Consider the following 18,908-nt stretch of genomic DNA (forward strand, 5'->3'; position numbering starts at 1 on the left):
AACATCTTTCTAAATCTTCCCCAAGCTGTATGTAATGTCTCCCCATCCTTCTGGCGAAAAGATGATATATCCATACGCAGTTGTGCTAGCTTGGTGGGTGGAAAATATTGATTCATGAACATTTCCACCAAACCATTCCATGTAGTAATAGAACCAGCTGGTAGATCTCTAAGCCATTCTGCTGCTTCACCATGTAAAGAGAAAGGGAATAGTCTCAATCTTATGGCATCCGTGCTCACTCCATTGAACTTGATTGTGTCACAGATAGATAGAAATCCCTCCAGATGTGCATTAGGATCCTCGGTCTGCGATCCTCCAAATCTCACTTGATATTGTATCATTTGAATGATGGATGGCTTCAACTCAAAATTATTTGCTTCCACAGTAGGGCGAGTGATGCTAGAACCATAACCTCCAGTGGTTTGTCTAGTGAGATCATAGACAGTGCGATCATCTTCCTCGTTGTCCATTACTTCCATCCTTGCTGTTTCAACCTCGTCCTCTGGTTTTAACTGTTCTTCCACGTCAAAATCTGAGGATTTCTCCCTTTGTGCTCTACGTCTCCGTCGAAAAGTATTCTCAATCTCTGGATCAAATGGTTCCAATTCTGTCCTTCCTTTAGCACGGCTCATGCACAGTAAGATAATCCCTGAAAATAAATAACAAACTTCAAACGTACTAATATGCGTAGAATCGACAAAATAAAATAAAAACCTAATCTCAAGAAAATAATAAATCCTAATATTAAACAATTCAATCCCCGGCAACGGCGCCAAAAACTTGACCGACGATTTCGGTTGGGAATAATTCTAGCAAGCGGACTAGGTCAAGTAATAGTATTTGGAGATGAGTCCAGGTATCGTACCCACAGAGATCGATGTTTAATTACTAGAATATGAATTATTTTTCCTAATTTAGGCTAAATAAAGTTCAAATGATGGGAGAGATAGATTAATCAAAACTAAATTAAACAATTTAAATAAATTAACTAAAGCAAAAAAAATCCAAATTATTAAACTAGACGAAAATTCAAATTATTTAAAGATGACTAAGGCGCACAACGGTACCGAGACAACTTATAATCTACGTGTCAAATTCATATTCAATAAATTAATTATTTGATTCACGACGTAATTCCCAAAATTATTTATTAAACGATTCCTCGAATTAATAAACCTAATTAAATCTAACAGTCCAATTATTTCTAACTGAATTTAATTAGATTCAACCTCATTAGATTGCTGTGAAATTCCAGTTTTTCAACCTAAAGTCGCACACTGAAATCGAATACTATTTCTAGTCAATTTAACCATGTGTTGATTGATGTGTGAAGCAAATATTAATCTATCGCCTTCCGGTTTTAGATTAACCAACAAATATTCTATTTAATTGGCCAGATTAAAAGAACACGTGATAAACGACATCAATCAATGAATAAAATAAATAATCTAATTAAATTAAACTCAAAACATCAAAAAATAATATGTCTCGGCCCTATCATGGCCTTAGTCTATAAAAATCTACTCCATAAACTTAAAACAAAAGTGTAAGTCTCTGCTTAAAGTCAATGGAGAAAACATGATTAAGAAGGAATGGAAAGAGATTCTCTGTTATTTGTAGCGTGTGCGAGGAATTCCTCGCTGGTTTTGCCTTCCTTCTTCCTCCCCTTTTTTCTTCTTCCACGCTGTTCTCCTATTCCGTCTCCTTCAGTACTTCTGTTCTCGGCTGTCTTTCTTCTCTTGTACGCTTCTGCCCTTTTATTATCCAAAATGGGCCTCTCCTTTTTTTCCTTTTTAAGCCCATGTCCAGTAAAGAAAGTGTAAATAAGATATTTATAACGATTTACATAGATTTCTCCAAAAATTCATATCATGAAGGAATAAGAATATTTTATTTCCTTTGAAATCTAGCAAATTTATTTTATCTCCTAATTTAAACACTTTTCACTTTTTATTCAAATCTACAATTATTAATTAACTTAAGCACATAATTAGGATAAAAATTCTAGATAATGGCAAATATTATCAAATCAAATCTCTAAAATCTTTGTAAGATTTGGCCTTATCAATATTCATGCTCATTTTTCGTGTCCTGCAATATTTCTTCTTTAATTGCATAAATGTACACTACTGTTTTAAGAATATATCTCGAGATAAAAATTTACACTGAATCTCCTTGATTTTGTCTAGAATGAGTGTACACATATTTTTGATTGGTAGGATGAGTGGCACATGACTTGATCAATTGCAGGTGTTTATTACTGGAATTAATTGATTTGTATGTTTGGTTTTCAACCGCCGGTTATAATGTATACCTGAGAATTAATATTAATACATAAATATTATATATTGTATGTGTAATATATATGTCTTTCTTTTTATGATTTAGTCATGATATACTCAAAATCAATAATACATACTCAAAATCAATAATACATAAGATCAAGATGTCTAGACACATTAATCAAAAGTAAAAAAAAAAGTAAACAATATCGCAATGCCAATGAATTCTTGCGGAAATACAAATTTATTTGTTGATGTAGGAGTGATGAAAATAAATTAATTTCAAAAAAATTATTTTGCAACAATAAAAATCTAGGCATAATAAATATAATATTAGACGAGCTTATTCAAGCTTTTATCGAACCTAAACGAGCTCAATAAATATGAATTGCACATTTAAATATTCATTAAATTCATTAAAAAATAAATTATACATTTAGAAAAAATATAATATTCTTATTAAAATTTGTCAATTTATTATAATAAATAAATTTAATAGATTTTTCTATATACTTCATAATTAATGTGTTAAATCAATAAATTAAATATCAAAATTATTATTTTTAATCTAAGATATTACTTATGAATTTACTAACGAACATGTTCACGAGCTAATGAGCCGAATATTGTAGAGCTTGAACTTGGTTCGTTTATCTTAACGAGCCTCATTAAACGAGCTCAAACGAGCTTTTTTCGAATCGAGCTTCCAATAACTCACAAACGGTTTGGTTCATTTACATCCCTAATCATACTTGAGTTATGACATTCTTGTGATAGAAGGATTGATGCAAGAAATGAGGCAAACAAGGGTAAGCCCCATATATGAAACAAGTGTTGTTTTGAATAACATGAGTTGTGAACTCATGACTATCTGTATCCCTGAATTATTAAGGGTCACACAAGTATTAGATTTTGTGTTCCTGTTGAGATAGTCAAATTCAAATAATTGATCTTGACGACTTTAAATTTATGGAGATCAAACGCATTGCTTATAAAGAAGTTTATAAGTATATCCATTATTAGAAGTTGTATAAATTAACTTAACTGTTAATTAAGTTGGGAGAGTGCAACTACAAATCTAGTGAAGGAATTCACAAAATAGGCAGCTACCAAAAATAAATCAGAGAAAAATTTTGTTTTTCGAAATTTTTATTTTCATTATATAACTGAGATTTATACTCTTATATAAACGTTAACTGATTGTCGATTGTGGTTACAATGAGTTCACAATAATTTAATTAGTGAATTTAGAATATGCTAATTAAATAATAATTGAGTAATAGTGACTACCGTGTAAGATTATCATGGAATATTCAAAAGGAATTTAGAATTAATTATTTAATTAATAGTTATTTAATTATAGCATATAATGTATTATCAAGAGTTGATAATTATTTAATTATGTCTGTTTTTTTTTTAAGAATGAAAAAAAACATGAGAATTTTAAATAATGAAAATTATAGAATCCCAATTCAAGTCGAATCCTAGATTGAGAGACTCTGTTTATTAAATTCATATTGTCAAATTTTGATAACATAGAAGACACAATAAGACATATTAAAAGTTTGAAATCTCTCTTTTCATACACAAATCTATACGACCAGCCTTTGGAGGAGCTCACGACCAACCATCTGTTGTTAAAGGCACTGTTGTAGCTACAATTAGCGACGGTTTTGGAAAACCGTCGCAACTGATATTTGCGACGGAATGCATATACAAACAGTCGCTATTTAGCGACGGTTTGATACACCGTCGCTAAGCTTAGCGACAGTATATTATTAAACGTCGCTAAATGTAGAGCGACGGTTTATATGAATTCCGTCGCTAATATTTTACGTAAAATAAAAAAATTTAATAATTTAATAAATCTGTGTTGTGAATTGGTACAATCGTGTAAGATATAAAAATATTTAAGTTTCATGAAGTGATAAAATCGTGTAAAAGATAAAAATTTTAATTGTTTTGAAGTGGTAAAATCGTGTAAGAGATAAAAATTTTAAGTGTTGTGAAGTTGTAAAATCATGTAAGTGATAAAAATTTTAAGTCTGGTATTTATAGAGAGTGGTGGAAGAAAATGGAGGGAATTTTAGGCGGGATCGAATTTTTGAAATTAGCGACGGTTTTATTACAACTGTCGCTAATTTTAGCGACGGTTATAGTTAAAGCGTCGCTAATTTGGTGGAAGAAAATTGAGGGAATTTTAGGTGGTATCGAATTTTTGAAATTAGCGACGGTGTTCTTTGAACCGTCCCTAAAATTAGCGACAGTTATATTAAATAGTCGCTAATTTCAAATTAGCGACGGGTTTACTTGATTCTATTGCTAACATTAGCGACGGTTTAATCTAAACCGTCGCTAATTTGAAATTATCGACGATTTATCTATAACGGTCGCTAACATTAGCGACGGTTGTAAGAAAATCGTCGCTAATACCGTTGTGTTTTATTTTAACATCACGTTAATCGACAACGATTTTCTAAAACTGTTGTTGAATGTCCAAAAAAACAAGCTAATAGACAACGGTTCATGAAACCGTTGTCTTAAACGTTCAAAGACAACAGTTTTACATAACCGTTGTCATTGACCCTAAAAACCGTTGTCTTTGACCCTCAAAAGACAACGGTTTTATAAAACCGTTGTCTTTTGCTTAAAAAATGATCTATGACAACGTTAAAAGTTTTTTAACAACGGTTTTAGTTAAAACCGTTGTCGTATGTGTGTTGTTGATTCTGAAATTTCTTGTAGTGTACGATCTTGACGGGGGACACAATTTCTGATCATGGATCTAATTAGAATAATAAAAAAATGTGTTTATTATAGTTAATCATTCGTAGGGATATACAAGAACAAGTGTTACCACTTAAACACTAGGATAATTGGATTTAACATTTACAACACAAATGTAAATTAAACTAAATACCCAATGAATGAATTTGAACCATACTATGTCTAAGAAATTTTTAAATGTCAAAACTTAAATTTTAAATTTTCGTTGCTCATTGGGTGCGAGAAATTGGTACTCCAATATCATGTGCAGCTTGGAAATAGAAGAGGCGCCTAAGCACCTTTTTGTGCGCAGATAAGGCGCTGAAGCACCCATTTAGCACTGAGGCACCAGGATCGGCCTGGGGTACTACCCAGGCTAGAAGGCGCTCAGGCGCCCGATAAGTGTCTCATAGTCCCTACAGTACTGTCTAACATATATATGTTATTTTTCATGAACAAATGCATTAAAATGGTGTCCTTTGAAGTCTTTCAACTGAATTTTGAATAAATAGACACCTCAGTTGGTGAAACAACAAGTCCTTGTTGATTGATAACTTTAATAGAGCATCAAAGATAATTTGAATCCATCTTTGATCAGATTTCTTAGCACTCTTTTGCATTCATCTTGTCTGTATTCAGAAACAAATAAATATTATAACATTTCTTGGTTATTGTTCTTGTAATTTACTATGTTATTATCACAAGCAAATTTATTGTATTTTGGGAGAATCTTGCCAACCACTGAAACACTAGAGCGGTACAAATTCTTCTTAAGAACATAGTGTTCAGTACTAACCTCAACTTACTGTTGCTTTATTTCATCTTCGAGATTTACCACCAACAATATTAAGAAGAATTTTATTCTGGAATTTTGAAGATGACTTTCTCATCAACAACGACGAACACTCAATTGACACAGAGAGACCAAAAAATTTTAATGGTGTAGACTTCAAACATGGTAATAGAAAATTTTGTTTTACCTTACGACACTGAATTTGAAAAAGTTTCCGAAAGAGGATCTTACCTCCATTCCCAAAGATGATGTTGATCCTCGCAGGAGGGCTGCAATGAATGCATGGAATTAAAGCAATTTTCTATGCAAGGATATATTCCGAATGGATTTTACAATGCATTATGTAACGTGTATTGTCAAGTAAAACCATAAAAGCATTGTGATATATGCTCGAAAATATGTATAAGGCAGAAGTTGTCGGTTTTAAAAAGTTCATTAGTGGACACTTCTTGGATTTCAACATAGTAGACTCCAAAACTGTGGTGAGTCAAGTGCAAGAAATACAAGTATTATTGCACGAGATTCGTGCAGATGAGGTGATTCTGAGTGAGTCTTTTCAATTTTCAGCGTTGATTGAGAAACTCCATCATTTGTGGAAGAATTTTTTTTAAAAAAACTTGAAGCACAACCGAAAATAAACGTGACTCGAGGATTTGATTGTTCGAATGATTATTGGATAATACAATCATGATACAGAGGTCTATAAGATATCTTCAAAAGTAAACAAGATGGAATCTAGTAACAAAGGGAAGAAAAACAAGCTCATGGATGAACAACACCAACAATAAAAGAATAAGAAAAAGTTCAAAGAAAATTGTAAATGTGAGAATCCGAACAACATGGAAAAATATTGCATGAGTCCGGAGAAAGGAAAAGAGCAAGAAAACATGGTTCAAGAAAGGTCAATACCTTTTGATTTAACTGAGTGGTTTTTGAGACAAACCTGATGGACAACCCAAATGAATGTTGGGTTCATACTGGTGCTACCCGTGACATATGCTCCGATAAAGAGATGTTCTCCACATACACTCTAACTTCTAAGATAAAGCTCTTCAGGAGAAATTTTGTTATAACAGAGATAGTCGGGCTTGGAGAGGTGTTTTGAGATGACTACGGGGATGGAAGAGACCATTGTTGATATACTTCATGTTCCAGACATAAGGAAGAATCTCGTGTGGGGTTCATCGTTGGTCAAACATGGATTTATGTTTGTTTTCTAGTCTAATAAATTTGTACTAACCAAGAATGATCATTTTGTAGGAAATATGAATTTTGATGAGACTCTTCAAGATAAATGTAACCACAAGTTTGATGAAAATAAAGTTAAAATTTTTATTTACTTGTTTGGGTGTTCTGATTTATGACATGCTCGTTTAGAACATCTGGTTTTTAATATTCTACGACGTTTAATGAATTTAGATTTGGTACCTAATATAACATTGATCAACACATAAATACATGACTTGTGTTGAAACAAAAATGACCAAAACATCTTTCCATTACACTGAAGGATGTATAACTACTCTAAAAATAATTCATATAAACAATAATGACTTAAAATTTCCGACATTTTCAAGACTCACCACCAACGACAGTTGAATGCTTTTTCCCATCTTTTATTTTACGTTGTCTATGACTCATAGGAAGCATAAAATTATGATGTAAATACATTAGCATCCAGCATTTTCAGTCATTTATTTTACTGACTATTAAACGGCTGTGGCTGTCTTTTATTCAATTCCACACGATTAACCCTGACATGGTTTTGTGAACTAATTTTCTTTTTGTCATTTTCCAAATTATTCTTCTCACTTGCACCTCACCCTTCATCTCTTTTGTACTTTTCATCTTTACTTGTTCTTATAATTCTTTTTCAATTTTGGAGTATTCTGATTATTCATTTTTATATTTTGACAAAAAAATTTATTAATTACTCTTATCAAAACTTTCTCGCCCAATCTTATGTTTACAAAACAATTTTCGTGAAACATATGAGCTTGAATGTGTGAGAAAGCTCTCTATAATTTTAAATAAGTATTAAAAAAACATATTAGATATCGTTTTTTGTCAACTTTTTAAATCAGTTTTCAATTCAACCATATTTTTTTACTTAAAATTTTTCTTTAGATGAAATAATATTTTCATTTAATTATCATAATTATTATTTATTTGAATATTTTCAAAAATATATAATGATAAACTAGCAAAGTATGAATAAATAAAAATTTTAACCAAATAAAAATATCTAATTTATTTTTTATATCTATCGATTTAAAATTATTATTTATTCCTAATAAAAATATCTAATTTATTTTTTATATCTATCGATTTAAAATTATTTACATATTAATTAATATTATCTAAATATACATATTTTAAATAAACCACCCTAAATATAAGTGATAAGGGGTAAAATAGGTATCTTAATTCAATATAAAATTGTCTCTGATTCTATGCATATCAGTGAACTCATTAACAAAAAATCATATAGAGTGCACGTATCAATAAATTTTACTCGATTTAAATTTATAATATGTATTTATTTACACATTGATTCTATGTACAATAGCTTGTGGCTCCGGACAGACTAAAAAGTACGTTAAAAAAGAGTAGTGGTATGTGGCAGAGCAGCTTCAATCCTTAAATCAATGTCGCCGTTTGTCATGATTGAGATGCCTGTTTTTTCGTTTCCGGGAGTTGGGACTCTTTTGGACTCTTTTCCATAATTGACCATCCGGGTTTCTCCAGTTTTGAGATTGCTTTATTGATTAAAACAAAAACAAAACAAAATTGGATTCACGGGATCTGTTTCAGAAAAAAAGGTCAGATTTTTCCTTCAATTTTGGATAATTATAACAGCCGTGGGTACATCCACGCACCTCTCTTTTTTTTGGCAAATATGGCATGCATCAATCTTCTGGTTCTTATTGGGGTTCTTTGCGAACTAGTGGATTTGAAGATTTCATTTTTTCACTGAAAGAGAGAGGCTGGGTCTTATTGGGGTTGCATAAAGTATCAGTTTCTTTTATCCCTTTGGCTTCAAGGCTGGGTCTCATTCATGTCCGTGCTTTCTGGTTTTAAGAGATATAGGATCTAGATCTGAGCTAAATGTCGATTTTATCACGGTAAAGAATTATCGGGTTCTTTTCTCTACCGTTCTTATCCTGTTCTTTATTTATTTTTTAAAAAGTTTTCTTTGGTATCATCGATATCGATCCGTATGTGAAGTATTGCTGGTTGAATTGTTTGTAATTGGCCACTACTTCTGCCTGTCGGTATATGGAATAGTTGATTGATTTGATTTCTTAAACTTGAAGACTGAAACTCAAATGGACTTATCCCACCGCACACACTTGAGATCATTTGGACTGCATTGGAATTCCCTGGCCTGCAAATGCGTGTTCTTGGTTGTCATTGTTTTGGTTTTTAGAGCAGTTTTTCTTCATAGTTTCTCAGGCTTTGGCAGCAGTGAGGACAATTTCTTTGCTGTCAAAAGTAGGCCATTGACGTCGAATTCAGATTCTCTCACGGGAAAATCCAAGTATTTAGAGGTTCCTCAAATCATATGGGGCTTGAATAACCAAAAAATTGCATTAGCAAGAGCTTGTTTGACCGCAAGAATGCTGAATCGAACACTTCTAATGCCTAGCTTGAGTGCCTCACTTTTTTATAAAGAGGTGGATCTGCTGAAACCCGTTTCATTTGGTAAGATCTTCCAGTTTGAGAAGTTCAATTCTCTCTGCAAGGGGTTTGTTCAATTGAGTCGGTACTCACAAGTTATTAACAGAACTGACCTTCTTGAGCTCCGGAAGGGAAGTGGAAGGAGATGGACCGTCGACGACGATCTACATCAGCTGAGACGTTTCAGTCAGCATCCATTTGATGAATACGAAATAATTCGAATAGTAGGTAAGAACCCTTTTCTGTGGCATGATCATTGGCCAGTCAAAGACTATGCAAAGGTATTTGAGTGCTTAGTTCTGGGGGAAGATATATCAAGAGAAGCTGACAAGGTTGTTTCCAAGATTAGGGAGATCGGATTAAAATTAAACAAAGACGTTGGTTCACCACGAACTAATGAACTCGATTCAATGTTGCAGCCAGTTCCATATGCAGCAGTTCACATGAGAATTGAAAAGGACTGGATGATTCACTGCAAAAAGCTGGAGCAGAGATTAAATATCAGTGAAATTTGTAGCAGTAAGGATCAGATTATCCAAAGAGTTGGAAACATCGAGGGTCTGAAAACTCCAATAATTATTTACCTTGCAGTAGCGGATGATCTTCTTGAAGATGACTCGATAATGGCTGGTTGGAAGGCAGGATTACTTCCCTTCGAGAAGAAAAAGTTGGGTGTTCTCGATTTATACAAGAAGCACCCATATCTGATTCAATCAGCAATTGACTATGAAGTCTGCTTGAGATCTGATGTGTTCGTTGGAAACAGCTTTTCAACTTTCTCTAGCCTTGTAGTTCTTGATAGAACTCAAAAAATGATCAATATGGGTGTAAAACGACCATGTGGAATGATTGTCAGATGGCCATCTTATGCCTACAATTTAGAAGGTGAATCGAAAAGCCCTCGTCCATGGGCAACGAATATGTCCAAGTCAAGCCTTCAAGCAATTAGTTATGGTTCAAATCATATTTCTTGCTCATGATTTTTGAACATGGTCATACTCTCGAGGATTTCACACAGTTGACTGCGGCTAGCCCTTTTGGAGGACACATTGATATGGCTTCATTATCTTGTTTAGAAAACTTGAGGTATACATAATGAAACAACATGCAAGGCATACTTTTCTTTGAAAATCTTGGACTTTAGGAGTTGAGAGATGAACACAACTTTCCGTGAGACAAATATTTTCTTCTGTTCCCTTCCGTGGTTTACTCGCAAGTATCTAAGATCTTGTGTATATGTTATGTGGAAACAAATCGAACCTCTTGGTGCACAGTTGTGCTTGAAATGGCCCAATTATGCAAATTTCTGTTTGAATAGTTGGATGCATATTTCCACTTGAAAATACTGCTCAGTTATTTTTGTTGGTTCCTTGTTAAATTAAAACACCTCTAATTAATTATCCTGGATGGCGAACTTGTCCTTTGCGTATGCAGATAGTGTAAAGTAAACGATTGCGTTGTCCACTGGATGATTGAACAAAAGGCAAAACATATATAATATGTATCAGCTGGATGCATTGGCTTGGGATCAAATCAATATACATGCTAGCTAGTAATACACACATCACATGAATACACCATACTGTTGCCACAAATGTCATCGATATTTACCTTATAATGTCTAAAACAATTACTCATTTGATCATCAAGTCCAAATATATTTATATATTAAAAGTAGCTCATGTATCCCCTTATAGCATACCTTTACAATCTTTAATATTCACTCGCAAGTTTATTTTTGTGTAATTTCTAATAAATAACTAGCAATTGATATTTGTGATGCCAGTAGTCAGTTGTTGTACAGGAGTATTACAAGGAATGAATAGTTATATTTTCATGGAATTGATTTAAAAATGTTGTATATTTGAACATCTTGAATGAAAAATTAAATAAAGAAAACTCGAAACGACTTCACGTTAGGGAATCCACGTTACAAGAGCTAGTCAATGAAAAATTAATTAAAAAAATTCACCGGAGGGAGAACCCACACTACAAGAGTTGTCTAGAGGCAGCAAAGGCAACACATGTGGTTTTTTTTTCAGAGTGCGTCTGTGGCACTACTTGGGTTTTTCCAGGCAACACTAGGGCGATCGGAAATGGCTCCCCAACGCTCGACGCACGGATTCATGAATTAGCATGTTCATTTTTCGAGTTTTCAAACAGCTTTTTCATCCTAATGGTGTCGTCTGATGGTTCTTTCATGTCCTTTTATACAAGAGACACTTCACATGGTTAGTGACATGTCCCTACAAATTAATATCATTAAATAGAGCATCAAGGCTCATTTGAAACAACTTTTGCATAAGATATTTTCTGAAACATATTTGTATAATCATATGTTCTTCTCCTTCTTTCTTTCTTCTATACAAAAGAAAGTATATAACATTTATGAGTTATTGATATTGAAAATTAGTATTTTTGAAGAGGATTGCTATAAATTGAAGCACCAAAGTTTGATGAGAAAGTGTTCAACAATTGTATGAGACAATTGTTGTAGATTCATTGACATCTTCGAATTTCAAAGTATCACCTACAACAATATGAAGAAGAACTTTGTGTATTATAAAATCTCAAAGATAGCTTCAACATCAACGACAACAACTGTTCCAATCACACAAAGAGAAAAACTAGAGAAATTCAGTGGTGCAAATTTTAAAGATGGCAACAAACGCAGCAGAAGTTTTAAAAATTTTTATTTTATTTTGACAATCAAAATATATTTGTTTGAGCACTCGTATGGTTTTATGGTTAAACAATCATAGGGAGTTTAATAATATACCTTTAGTGAATTGATTCACATGGCTTCAACAGATCCGGTATGACGGATCTAGCTCTTGTTGAATCCCTACGAACTTTCTTCAAGAGACTCCTTTCTTTTTCTTCTAATCAGGTCCACGACTAGATGATCTCTTCCTCTTTCAATTTGCACTAGAAAATTGGGAGAAGTTTTTGTGTTGGAGATCAAGGTTTAAGAGACGGCTTAACATTTTCCTTCAAGAAGGGTGGCCGAAATATTTAGGTCTTTGAGAACGGAGAATTTCGAAAATTGTGGTGGTGGAGGCTAGGGTTATGCCATGCTAACTCCTATTTATAATCAAGCAATCACCTAATAATCATAACTAACATTAATGGGCTTGATTAATTAATTGGGCTAGTCCAACTAGTTTAATTAATTAATCAAAGTCCATTAAGAACTTTAATTATGTAGTATGTTGGACTTGTACTCCTACAAGCTCATTAAACATACTTCCCACCAATTTTAATTTAATATTTAATAAACTCAACTTTTGAGCTTAATAAATTAAATCGATTATAAATTCAACATTTGAATTTATTGTTTAAATTATAAATTCAACTCCTTGAATTTTATTATCTCCAAATTTTAATATTTAATAAACTCAACTTTTGAACTTAATAAATTAAATCCTCAAATTTTATAAATTCAACTCCTTAAATTTATTCTCTCCAAATTTCATAAATTCAACTTCTTGAATTTACTATCTTATAAATTCAACTCCTTGAATTTATTTTCTCAAAATTTAATTATCATAAATTCAACTCCTTGAATTTACTATATCATAATATAAATTCAACTGCCTTGAATTTATTCTCTCAACAGGAACAAACGATCCAGTGCTTGTGTGACCCTCAATAGTTCAGGGATATAGCTAGCCGTGGGTTCACAACTCTTTATGATTCAGAATAATATTTATTCTTATTCGGGCTTACCCTAGTTAGCCCCATTCTTTTCATCAACACCTTGATTAAGAATGTCAGAACTCATTTCTGATTGCACCCATCGGATCATGGTAAGAGCGTCTAGTAGCATCGTCCCATGATCCCCTAGGTATCACTGATAGTGCCTGCAAGAACCAGTCGATTATGATTAACGTACAGTACGGTCCCTTCATCTCATATATCTCGATCGAATCTGCAACCATTGGTTCATCGAGGGTTGCATAATAATTCGATAACTATGTGATAACTATAAATAGTGGCATCGCATGTACGGTTGGAGAACTCCTTCTCTAACGTACATCTCATACTCTGGCCAGAGATTCCACGCACTATAATTTCATCAGATCACATAGGATATCCACACCCGCAGGTGAGCGGTGAATCCCCGACTACAATGCACTGGCTCCTATATGTGTCGCAACTGTACCCAACCTCGCCACCTGATGACTCTCCTGGAGTCGGTAAACGAGTCAAAACACAACCCTAGCATATAGAGCCTCAGTGTTGTCCTTGGTCGTAAGGACTAATGGTGTACAATCATAACCACAGACTTATCCTCTCGATGAATGATAACCACTTGGAAAGTCCGAGGGAGGGTTGTTCGGTATAATCATCATATGACTACCCATCTGCATGTTTGGACATCTCTATGCCCTTACCAAGAAACGCAGTACACAACATCACAGATGCTAGTCCTCGAGCTCAAGCGGCCTTTATCCTTATTTTAGGCGGCTGAATCGACTAGGAACGAATTTAGAATATGCAGTGTTTACAAATGAGTTTCAACATCGAATTACGATTCATTTGTATTAAAGCATAATCAAGGACTTTATCTATGCTGATTGCATGGGTATACAGATAAAGTAAAACGAAACCATTAAAAAATAAATTATATTAAAATAAAGATTGTTTTTATCATATTTGAGTCAATAAATTCCCTAGCCAACAGTTGGCTTACGGGGCATCTACTCTAACAATCTCCCACTTGCCCTAGAGCCAACTACACATAAACTTTAATCTCATTGCTTAGCGATGCTTTTCAAACAATGGTCCTAGCAAAGGCTTTGTAAGTGGATCAGCAACATTATCTGTAGAGGAACTCTTTTGACCGATATGTCTCATCTTCCCACAATCTCCCGTATGATGTTGAACTTCCTCAGTACATGTTTGGATCGCTGATGAGACCTTGGTTCCTTTGCTTGCGCAACGGCACCAGTGTTGTCGCAGTACACCGGGACTGGGTCAACTCCATTAGGAATAACGCCCAACTCTTGGACAAAATTCCTCATCCAAACTACCTCTTTTGCTGCAGTAGATGCAACAATGTATTCAACTTCAGTGGTGGAATCCGCAACGGTGTCTTGCTTGGAACCTTTCCAAGAGACAGCCGCACCATTAAGCATGAATACAAATCCAGAGGTCGATTTCGAATCATCTACGTTACATTGGAAGCTAGAATCAGTGTAGCCTTCCAATTTCAATTCTCCACCCCCATAGACCATGAACAAGTTCTTAGTCCTTCTCAAGTACTTAAGAATATCTTTCACGGCCTTCCAATGTAGTGGACCAGGGTTCGCATAATATCTGCTTGTAACACTCAGAGCATAAACAACATCGGGACGTGTCGATATCATACCATACATGATACTACCAATGGCTGACGCATATGGAATACGTGTCATCATATCTATTTCTTCATCAGTTTTGGGACACATTGCCTTAGATAGAGTAACACCATGACACATTGGTAAGTATTCTCTCTTGGACTCTTCCATAATGGTATCGATATAGGTGGCTTGGGTGAGCCCCAACATCTTTTTTGATCTATCTCTATAGATTTGTATTCCTAATACAGAGGATGCTTCACCCATGTCTTTCATGGAGAATTTACTTGCTAAACATACTTTAGTTGATTGCAGTAATCCCACATCATTCCCAATGAACATGATATCATCAACATAAAGTATCAGGAATGTCACTACACTCCCACTAACTTTCTTGTACACGCATGGTTCCTCAGGATTCTTAGCAAAACCAAACTCTTTGATAGTGCTATCAAATCTGAGTTTCCAATTCCTTGACTCCTGCTTGAGACCATATATTGATCTCTGAAGTTTGCATACCTTATGCTCACTTCCTACTGATGTGTATCCCTTAGGTTGAGACATATAAATTTCTTCTTTGATGTCTCCATTGAGGAATGCAGTCTTTACATCCATGTGTCATATCTCATAGTCATACCATGATGCTATGGCTAGTAGTATTCTAATGGACTTAAACATAGCAATTGGTGAAAAAATTTTCTTATAGGCAACTCCTTGCTTTTGAGTATAACCTTTTTCAACCAGTCTTGCTTTGAAGGTCACTACCTTCCCATTCGTCCCCAAGCTTTATTTTGTAGATCAATTTGCATCCTATGGGAACGATTCCCTCAGGTGGATCCACCAATGTCCAGAATTTGTTTGAATACATAGAGTCCATTTCAGACTGCATGACTTCAAGCCATTTGGTTGAATTAGTATCATATATTGCTTCTTTGAAATTCATTGGATCACATCCAACACAATGCTCATCACGGCTTTGTTCATGAAGAAGCGTATATCTTGCAGGTGGTCTGATAACCCTATCAGACCTTCTAGGAGCTTGTACTTCGACTACTGGTTCTTGGGAAATGGGTTCAACTTCTATAGTTGAGGGAGTATCTTGGATTTCTTCAAATTCTATCATCTTGCCTTTTCTATCTAATAGAAATTTCTTTTCCAAAAAGGTGGCATTTCTTGAAACAAACACTTTTGCTTCATTGGGATGATAGAAATAATATCCAACAGAATTATTTGGATATCCTACAAAGTAACACAAAGTAGATCTACTATCCAATTTGTCTCCCACTGTCTACTTCACGTAAGCAGGACATCCCCATATTCTCTCGTAAGAATATTTGGGAGTTTTTCTCATCCATATCTCATATGGTGTTTTATCAACTGCTTTAGTATGGACATTATTCAACAACATTGCTGCAGTTTCAAGCGCAAAGCCCCAAAACGATGTAGGCAATTCAGTGAATCCCATCATGGATCGAACCATGTACATCAAGGTTCGATTTCGACGTTCAGAAACACCATTCAATTGTGGTGTTGCTGATGGAGTCCACTGTGAGAGAATTTCATTCTCTTTTAGATAACCCAAAAATTCAGCACTTAAGTATTCTCCACCTCGATCAGATCGAAGTGCGTTAATACTTCTTTCCAGCTGATTTTCTACTTCAGATCTGAACTCTTTGAACTTTTCAAATACTTCAGATTTGTGTTTCAACAAATAAACGTACCCATACCTCGAATGGTCATCAGTAAAGGTAATGAAGTAGGATTGCCCATATTCTGTGCTAACACTTAGCGGGCCACAAATGTCTGTGTGGATCAAATCCAATAGACCATGCGCACGTTCCACGTTTCCATTGAATGGAGTCTTTGTCATTTTTCCTTTTAGACAGAATTTACAAGTAGGTAGAGAATTTATGTCTGACAAGTTAAACATGCCTTCTCCCACTAGTTTGTGCATCTTTCTTTGGGAAATGTAACATAGTCTAGCGTGCCATATTTGTGTGGGATTTGGATCATCTAACTTTCTTTTATTTGTTGTTGAAATCATGTTTTCTTGGACATTCACTTATCATTTCCAAAACATTTCTAGCGCATATAATTTCTTATGTCCGGACTTCTTGCAGTGAAATAAATATGTTCTGACTTATCGGGCTTTGTAGGCCTTTTAAGTATCCTTCAGAGTTTGCCTCTTATTGGGTTTGTTTTACTTGTGAGGGGCAGAACATTTCTTTCCCTTACCTTGTGGGCCATTTTTCGTCTGAAGAGAGGCCCATTAAAAAAACAACAATTCCATGTTTTATGGTGATCTCATAAGTTATAAGCGTATTGACTAGCTCTTCAAAACTATCATCTATCTTATTCAAATTGAAGTTCACCATAACCCCGTCAAATGAGGAAAAGAAAGACAACAAATTGATGTCATCAATTAACTCGTTAGGAATCACATATTCCAGGCCCACCACATTCTCAATAAGCCCAATCATATGTACACCATGCTCATGGGCTAGAGCCCCATCTTGCATGTGTGTAGTCATGAGCTCCTTGAAAATAGTGTGCATCATCGTATGAGTTTCATGCACCATGCAACTCTTGCACGTGCATTCAAATGTCAGCAGCATTCAAAATTTCCTCAAACTGTCCCTACAGGTCATTTGACATAAAAGCGAGCATGTTACACTCTAGCTTGTATACTCTGGTCCTACCATCTTGCATGCTTTGTCAGTTCAACAGGACTGATATTAGTGTGTATGTCTTTTTCTCCGAATTTAGAACAATTTCTCAACCAGTCTTGAAAATTAGATTCGGTTAGCTTGTTAATAACAAAAATGGATTACGTGACGAAATCGAAAATATACTGATATGGAAACAGAATAATGGTTGCTGATTATTTTAAAATAATTTTAAGATATAAAATATGGATTTTATTTTATAAATCTCCCTCCCACTATTTTGACATTTTCACTACCCTCTGATGAAAAAGGGAAATCCTATTTCCTTAGTGGGCACGTAGAATCCAATTAGCCAATTATAATCCCGAATAATATCAGCCAATTATAATTTATAAAAGGTAGAATCCAATTGCATCCCTATGCAACCTCCGCGTGTTTTGTCTCACGTTTAATAAGGATCCAATAATATGACGTCGTTTATTTTCACTTGTCAAACCAACCCATCAATATTGAATTGTAGTGGACGGTCGCCATGAGTTCCCCCAATAATATGAGTCGAAGTCATGGGAGTTCCACTCAATTCACATCATATGTCCGGTGGAAGTCACAGCTTTCCGGCGTACATGCCTCCCCAATAATATGAGCCAGACACTGTCCGCGGGTAGCGATCAACATGCAACCACGGTTGATGGAAGGCAAGGAAAAATTAAACTATTTTAATTTTTACTTTTTCGGTTTGATATAAATTTTGAATCATATTCAAAATGAGGGATTTTAATTTTAAAATTGTCTCATCATTTTATTTTCAAAATGAGGGATTTTAATTTTAAAATTGTCTCATCATATTATTTTAAAAATCGTGTGCCACGAGTTTGTATGTTTTTCGGATCCATGCAACTATATTATCTAATAATATACATACATGCATACTACTATATATCGCATATATCATAATATGACATTCAACAATAAATAAGGATGATCGATCGCCAACACTATTAGATCCATGTGAGCCATACATGGATCCAGGTCCAAAACCTAGGTGAATGCAGGGATGCAAATGCAACTATTACAAGTGCTTCCAATATTTTACATATCTTCATCTCGTTCATCGGGCCCACCATCTTCCAGTCTTGATCTCCCACTATTTCTAATAATTACATTTAAATAGCCATGGTACATAAGGGATACATCTCATGGGGTGAGAACAGGCCATAAACCAGACCCACTTTAATAATATCAAATATTAAAAAAACGAATAAAACAGTAAAATATCCTAACATACACCTAACACATTGGTCAAGACTCTCGATCATCCTTAATGCATTTAATATCAAATATTAACATCAATTTAATTAATTGATAAATCACATATCTA

The 18,908-nt window shown here is 34.3% G+C and overlaps 1 protein-coding gene across 1 annotated transcript; it reads left to right on the forward strand.

Moving 5' to 3' along the window:
* Nucleotides 1-8,402: 8,402 nt before the first annotated feature.
* On the forward strand, nt 8,403-10,887 carry LOC142527225 (O-fucosyltransferase 23). The gene has a single exon (XM_075631963.1). The coding sequence runs from the start codon at nt 9,171-9,173 to the stop codon at nt 10,500-10,502; it is 1,332 nt and encodes a 443-aa protein (XP_075488078.1). The 5' UTR covers nt 8,403-9,170; the 3' UTR covers nt 10,503-10,887.
* Nucleotides 10,888-18,908: the final 8,021 nt, after the last annotated feature.

The sequence above is a fragment of the Primulina tabacum genome, chromosome 15, assembly GCF_025594145.1.
Source record: "Primulina tabacum isolate GXHZ01 chromosome 15, ASM2559414v2, whole genome shotgun sequence".
NCBI classification, from domain to species: domain Eukaryota; kingdom Viridiplantae; phylum Streptophyta; class Magnoliopsida; order Lamiales; family Gesneriaceae; genus Primulina; species Primulina tabacum.